The sequence below is a fragment of the Gymnoscopelus microlampas genome, assembly GCF_963454915.1.
Source record: "Gymnoscopelus microlampas genome assembly, chromosome: 22".
Classification (NCBI taxonomy): domain Eukaryota; kingdom Metazoa; phylum Chordata; class Actinopteri; order Myctophiformes; family Myctophidae; genus Gymnoscopelus; species Gymnoscopelus microlampas.
Genome location: NC_139959.1, coordinates 18608821 through 18616946, shown reverse-complemented (window position 1 = coordinate 18616946; position 8126 = coordinate 18608821). Strand labels below are relative to the sequence as shown.

Here is an 8126-nt window from a genome sequence, read left to right as displayed (position 1 = left end):
TTACCAAAAACTCTGACTTCATGCCGTTAACAAAGACACATGATTTAACGTTTTTATACATATTCTTTACTACAGCCATAAATTTGCCCTTGATTCCTACCTCTGACAGTTTATACCAAAGAGCATCCCTCCAGACTGTATCAAAAGCCTTACTGTAATCTATAAATGAACAAAATAGTCTATTCTTTTTTAAACAAAATAGGTCAACAATGTGTTTCAGGACAAAAATATGGTCACTGGTAGAATAATTCTTTCTAAATCCTGCCTGGGTTTCCCTCAAAATAGAATTATCCTCACAGAAACTATTCAATCTTGTATTTAGTATATTTGTAAACAATTTACCCAAACAACTTAGAAGTGTAATCCCTCTATAATTATCACAGTCAGCAATATTGCCTTTCTTCTTGAAAATTGGCACAATCAAGCCAAGCGTCCAATCTTCAGGAAAAATACCGGAGTCAAGGATCTTATTAAACAAGGATACATACAATGGCATGAATATATTTGCTGTACTTTTAATATACTCGTTCAGAATTTGATCAATTCCTGCTGCCTTACCAGTTTTTAATTTTGAAACAACCTCCCTGATTGCCTGTTCTGTAAAATTTGCGTTTAAAACACTATTGTCATGGGAGTGTGCTTCAAAATCAACTTCCGGTATCTGACTCATTTGCACTTCCCAGTCAGATAATCTTTTAAAATGCTCATGGAAATCTTCCAGTGAAATTGGGCAATGCTCCTTATTTCTATCAGTGCCATTAAGCATCTTCCAGAAAAGCTTTGGGTTTTTAGACTTCATACTCAACAGTTCCTTATTAAATTTATTTTTACTAGACCATACCCGGTCGGCGCAGCGCATCCGTGGGGGGATATGCGCACATGATCTGGCAACCCGGGAGGCAGTTTGTCCCATAGCTGGGCAGCCGCAGCTATGGGACGACATTCTTAGCCGTGGGGGGATATACGCACATGATCTGGCAACCCGGGAGGCAGTTTGTCCCATAGCTGGGCAGCCGCAGCTATGGGACGACATTCTTTGACACAAAAACGCTAATGAGAAGCTGAGATTTGATGAAATGGAAAAACGGGCTTCACAGTTAAGTTCAGATGGTAATGGTCAATGGCTGTGTGCAAAATCAGAGCAATTGGTCCAGGCAGTGGGGAGAACCGGGTAGCTTCACCACCACCACCACTACAAACGCACGCACAGAGGTTACTAGAATTATAGTAGGATGCTCCCTCTGGGCTTTGAACAGCTCTTTCTTATATTCTTTACTTTTTATCCTTGCATTTTTGATAGTAGCCTCATTTCTATGTGATTTAAGCATTCTTTTTGCTTTGAGGTATTTTTGCCTTTTTAATCTACATTCTTTGTCAAACCACACTGCGTTTTTATTTACTTTCTTGTCATTTCTATGTCGAGCCACTGTTTTAGGAAATGTGGCTAATGTGGTCGGGACCCCCAGGGATGGTCAAAAGTAATCAACAAACTATATAATAGGCCTACTATAAAAACTGGTTAAACCTTGACCAAATTGTGAAATCATATAAGAAAGAGGCAAAACAATGAAAATAACCGATCTACAAGCTCACAACACATGCTGTGAGCTTGTAGATCTGCTATTTTCACAATATATCTGTTGAGGCATCTAAATCGAATGCCTCAACTCCTACATTCCAAGTGCTTATCAGGGTTCAAATATGATTATTTTTGGGGGGGCCCGGGTTGAAAAGGTTGAGAACCACTGGTGTAAAGTAACTAAGTACATTTTGCAGGATTATGCAAAGGCTAAAATGTAACTTAGATGGCATGTTATGTAGACAGATGCCATGTCATTGTTGGCCTGGCATCCTATAGTGTGTATAGTTTCAAGGTAGGCTGATGATGGGTTCTTGGTTTACGTATGTATTAGTTATTATTAGATTATTGGTTTACTATGTATTACTTTATCATTAGATGAATATTTTTATGCATTTGATGTATTAACATGGAATATGGAAACACAACATTCAACAGAGTTGTGGGCAGCATTGATGGTTGTCATGTCAGAATAAAGCCCCCTAGCAAAGATGGCCAGTGTTATTTTAACAGAAAGCTATACCATTCGATCCAGATGCAGGCAGTGTGTGACAGTGAGTGCATCTTTCTGGACATATTCGTTGGATACCCAGGCTCAGTCCATGTTTCTCGGGTGTTGAAAAACTCCCCAATGTATGTCCAAAGACTGTACCCACCTGAGGGCTACTGCATCCTAGGGGATGGTGGCTATCCCTGCCTGTCTGACCCAATTGCACTGATCACACCCTACAGAGAGCCAGTGAGGAGCCCAGTGGAACGCAGGTTCAACAGGCACCATGCAAGGGCCCGTTCTGTCATTGAACGGGCCTTTGGCATCCTGAAAACCAGGTGCCGTTCCCTCTTTTTCAAGGCCCTGGAAGTGCACCCTCTTTTTGCGGTGAAGGTCATTGCCTGCTGTGCCATTTTGCACAACTTTTGCCTCAAAGCTGGAGATACCCTTGAGCCTGAGGAAGAGGAAGAGGACCCAAATGAGGGTGGTCAGCAACCACAGGACCAGCAGGATGGGGAACAGCTGCGTGGCCGCATTGCTGCAGCCCTCTCAGTCCCAGCCAACCCTCCTGAAGCCCTGAATGAACATGATTATGTTTAAACACTTGAACCACTGGGAAGACTAGGCAAAATCAGCAAATCTACAAGCTCACAACGCTTCACTATAGTGTTGAGCTTTGAGCTTTTGTTTTGATGTAGACGGAAAGAAAAAAGCTGTCTTCTCAATATTGCATCTAGATGATGATGCAGAGTCTGAGCTGGGCGGGTTCTCTGCCCATGAAGTGGCGAAAAGCAAGGGGGGTGTGATGGAGGGCTTGCCACCTATCGCCTCCTCCATGGGCTCGTACCACTTCCAGTTTGCTGCGGTCTTCTCCCCTGATTCAGTGCCACTCCCCGATGGTGGCTTCTTGACATCCTGCACACATTGCAATGTATTTGTAGAGCAAAATTAATGTAATGTTCATTTCAAATGCTGAATACAGCCAAAAAAATACTCAAACTGACATTTCATTCATGCTTACATTTAGGGTTATTAAATACAATGAATCCAAACCTTATAGGTCTTCTTGAGGTTCTCCCATTTTCTGGCAGCTCGGGCAGGGGACACCACACCTGTTAGCCCCAGCTCTCTCAACACAAATCTACAAAATGTAATAAGTTATTAGAATGAAGACCAAAAAAATGAAAGACAACATCTTAGCCAAAACATAAGTGTAATTGTACTTGTATTGCTGTTATGAATACACACATCAAAAGCAGTGTGTGAATTAACTAAGTACATTTACTCAAGTACTGTACTTCAGTACACTTGAGGATTTTTTACTTTACTGGAGTATTTCCAATACTTTTACTTCTACTCCACTACATCTCAGAGGCAAATATGTACTTTTACATGCATACAAAACATACATTAACCACTTCAGCCCTATATACATTTCGGCCATTTGAAAATAGTTGAGTGAGCTTCTAGATCTGCTATTTATACATATTCATGCAATATTTATATATTATATATTATAGATATTTATACATTTGAAAACTTGAAATGGTACAGTCTATATAATGAGTACTTTTACTTTTGGTACGTTAAGTACATGTTGATGCCAATACTTTTGTACTTTTACTCAAGTACATTTTGAATTCTGAACTACTACTTATAACAGAGTATTTCTACATTGCAGTATTGATACTTTTACTTAAGTAAAGCAATTTAGTACTTTTTCCACCACTGATCAAAATAAGATATTCCTTCACAAGAATTTGATGCACTCACTCCCATGCAGCTGTCGATGAGTTTCGAAGTCCTGTGAACAGGTGGTCATTCTCCCCCCTCAGGCGAATGAACCTCTTCACATCTTCATCAAGCCCTGAAGAGACAATTGATATTTATAATTTAGCCCGTGTAGTTTTAAATTAACGGAGCGCGTTACTGTACAGAAGATGGCTATTGTTGGCAAGCATGTTAACCAAAGCTGTGTCGCTTACATTGAGCTACTGTAAGGTTTTGTACCGGTCGCTAGCTGTGTTTTGTACCGTATAATGGTCTAATGCATACATTACACAATGCAATATTTATTACACGGCAACAACAAACTTCAACGTCAAAAGTTAAACAGAAAAATACTTACATTTGTACGTGTTGTTTTCTTTTACGGGCGCGGGCGGCTCCGTCGTGTTTGCACCGTCCATCTTGTTGTTGTTTCCACCGGCGTCCTGACTTCTGCCTCTGCCTCAGCTGACAAGTGCATGCGTGCAGTGCGCGTGCATGTGCGCGTGCGTGTGCGCGTGCAAGGAGGAGGCAGCGCAATGCATTGTGGGGTGGAAGCGCTTCTGTAGTGACCATCGCATGTTCCCTACTTTCCCCGATGCATTGTGGGATACTTGAGTCCACTATATTAGGGTACAATAATGCTCCCTATACATTCGGACACTAATACAAAATGGCGGAACCCCCATATAGTGCACTATATAGGGCATAGGGGCTGAATTCGGACGCAGCCCCAGTGTGAAGAGAGTGGTGCCTTAGATGAGTTAATTAGTGTAACTGGTTGCATCTTTGTGTTGCAATCAGCTGCAGCTGTTGAGGCCAGCTGGTGAGGCCGTGCTCATACGGACGGGCGGACGGACGGACAGACACACAAAGTCAGTCCAGTGGCTAGCACCACTCAAAAACAAAACTGAGTTAACCATAGATTTAGAGTCTTCACGTGCTTATCCATCCTTCGTCTAAATGTCACAACTGAAATCGGCATGTAAATCTGATGAATATTAATATCATGGCAGGTTTTACTACAGTGTTTTACAGGGGTGACTTGTCACTCTTGTTGTTAAATCAAAAGAGCTGATCAGGTAAAGCCTTTCTTTCATAGGATCATGCAGTAATGTTGCGTAGTAAAGTAAATCAATCACTTATTTTGTCACGTCGAGTCTGGATGAACAGAAATTAACCACTGAATAGAGTTAGAACAATCCCAGTTTCATAATGGAAGCATTGTGTTTCTTTTCAGATCGGTGAAAAAAAACACGCTCAGTAGGCTAAGTGAGACATTAGAAGAAATTTAGGGATATGTGTTTTAATGTCTAAAAGTTTAGTTGTGCATTTGTAGCAGGTGCCAGTGCTTCGAAAGTAGAAGTGATGGATTGAGACATAAACAGCATGTTCATTCCTATTTTTGTTACCAAACAATAGAGAGCAGCTGGGTTAATGTCTTAAACACTTAAGTTAAACCCCATACGCCGTTGAGCTGTCAGAGTCCTATACAGTACTTTTCTGTTTTCGCTCTAAATTAAAATATCTTCGCTGAAAATAGCTGATCGACAAGCTCGTAGCTTGTAGATCCGCTATTTTCTGTGAACGTTTTCTGCAGAATACGGATGCTGGGGTTTCAGTGGCTAAAAGTGTCATACTTTTCTGAAAAAAGACTTGGAGATTATTTCAACAGAAATCTGTCTGGCTGTCTGTTTTGTGTATCTAATCTTGCAAACTAGACTAAACTGAACTAATCAACAGCACCCCCCACCCCCTTCAAATCAAAATTTGATTAAAAAGAAAAACGAGTTCTTGGTGTAGCACATTCCCCATTAGGCTATGCATTATGCAACTAAATGAGTTAAGTATGAATAATGTATAGGTTCATGCATCCCTCAAAATCCCTGTCAAAACATTGAACACGCTTTACTCAGAACTTGGGTTATCAGAGACATGTGGGTGTCAGAAAATCTGCCTCATATAAGCTGTGGTTCCAAATGTGTTGGACTGGACTATCTCTAGCGACTGATACAGGGATTTGGCTGACAGGATGCGTTTAATTGCTGATTAAATATTGACGCCAAAGCTCGTTCGGTACAGAGGTGTTTGGGGACTTGAATCGTGTGTGTGTGTGTGTGTGTGTGTGTGTGTGTGTGTGTGTGTGTGTGTGTGTGTGTGTGTGTGTGTGTGTGTGTGTGTGTGTGTGTGTGTGTGTGTGTGTGTGTTTCACGGCTGAGTTCACAAGTTTGAGATTCTTTATTTGTGCACTTCAAACTTCTTCAACATTAGTTTGAGAGAAACAGAAACATGTGGAATGGTATGAGGCACGTGTAGGCGTGTGTGCGTGCGTGCGTGCGTGCGTGCGTGCGTGCGTGCGTGCGTGCGTGCGTGCGCGCGTGCGTGCGTGCGTGCGTGTGTGTGTGTGCGCGCGTGCGTGATTGCGTGCCCCACAGTTAGTAGGGCAGTTTCGAGGCTCCGTGAGCACCCCAAAAACACATCTCTTAAACCTGTTTTTTTAGGACCCTAAAGGTGTCTAGTTATGATTTCTGCTTGTTGCCCATGTCAACTAATGTCCCATGGGGTTTATTTTTAACCCTTTCTGACACCTACCCCCAACCCAAACCATAACATGGAGATAACAGAGAATACCATAACTCTTGAAGTAAACAACATGCAGCAACAAATGAACAAATTTTTCTATATCATTTTGACCCAAGGAATTCATTAAAGTAGTTTTTATTAAGATTCAAACACATATTGAGTCTATTTCAGGAGAGAAACAGCCAAAAACTAGCAGAAAATGTTGAAATCATAATGATCACATCTATATTTCTCTTTGTACTAAACTTTTAAGGTGTATTCTTTTTTACCATATGTTTTTTAGGACCTTTATGGTGTCTAGTTAAGATTTATTCTTGTTGCCCTGGTCAAATAATGGCCCATGGGGTTCATTTTAACCCTTTCTGACACCTATTCCCAATCAAACCATAAAATGGAGATAACAGAAAATACCATAACTCTTGAAGTAAACAACCTACAGAGACAAATTAATACATTTTTCTATATCATTTGGACCCAAGGAATGCATTAAAGTGGTTGATATTAAGATTCAAGCACATTTTGACTCTATTTCAGGACAGAAACAGCAAAAGATAGCAGAATATTTTGAAATCACATTTATATTTCTCTTTGTACTACATTTTTAAGGTGTATTCTTTTCTACCATATGTCTTTTAGGACCCTAAAGGTGTCTAGTTAAGTTTTAATCTTGTTGCCCTGGTCAAATAAGGTCCCATGGGGTTTATTTTAACCCTTTGTTACACCTATTTCCAACCCGAACCATACAATGGAGACAATAGAAAATACCATAACTCTTGAAGTAAACATATAGAGACAAATTAACACATTTCTATATATAATTTTGACCCAAGGAATTCATTAAAGTGGTTATTATTAAGATTCAAGCAGGTCTTGACTCTATTTCAGGACAGAAACTGCAAAAAAACTAACAGAAAATGTTCAAATCACATCTATATTAATCCTTGTATTAAATACTTAAGGTGTATTCTACTTTACCCCATGTTTTTAGGACCCTTACGGTGTCTAGTTAAGATTTCTTCTTGTTGCCCAGGTCAACTAATGTCCCATGGGGTTCATTTGGTGACCATTTTAAATCGATGTCCACAGGAGTGGCGTTTTCATATCTGAACCAGACAACGTACAAAGACAAATAAACCCACTTTTTCATAGAATGTTTACACCAGGAATCTAATGGAAAGGTCACTGACATGGTACAACCATTCTTTATTGGTGAAAAACACACAAATATCAAATTCTGGCTTATATCAAAACACAATTTCACTGATCAGTATCATCCATCTCATCATCAAACTCCTCCTCTTCCCTCACATCATCACTGATGACACCAGCAGCCAAGAGGTCAATGAGAGATAGGGGCAGAATTGGCCAGACAGGCTCCAAAATCCCTCCTTCTGTCTTCTGCCACCCCTGACCATCATCATAGGATTTATGCCTCCAAAAGATTGGCTCAGCTGCTCGCTTGTAACAGGTCACTCTATAGTTCACCCACTGGATGTGGGGGATGAGTGTGTCCTGGCATGGGGGCAAGCGAGCTGGTCCACGCCTCAGCCTCTACTGCGCCTTGATGGAATCAAGACCACTCTTGATTCCATCAAGGGCGCAATAGAGGCTGAGGCGTGGACTTTCTGAGAAATTCATAGTGCAAGGTCAAGCCACCAGGAAACCCCAGGACTTTAAGTTCTTTCTGGGCAATGCGGAAAATATGCC

At 40.9% G+C, this 8126-nt stretch overlaps 1 protein-coding gene across 1 annotated transcript; it reads right to left on the bottom strand.

The window, feature by feature from the left end:
* Positions 1–2717: 2717 nt before the first annotated feature.
* On the bottom strand, positions 2718–4258 carry LOC311038543 (uncharacterized protein; the record flags this gene model as incomplete). Its single annotated transcript, XM_084048116.1, has 4 exons — positions 2718–2984; positions 3123–3210; positions 3843–3936; positions 4198–4258. 4 exons carry the CDS (start codon positions 4256–4258, stop codon positions 2718–2720), a joined length of 510 nt encoding a protein of 169 aa, XP_083904242.1.
* Positions 4259–8126: the final 3868 nt, after the last annotated feature.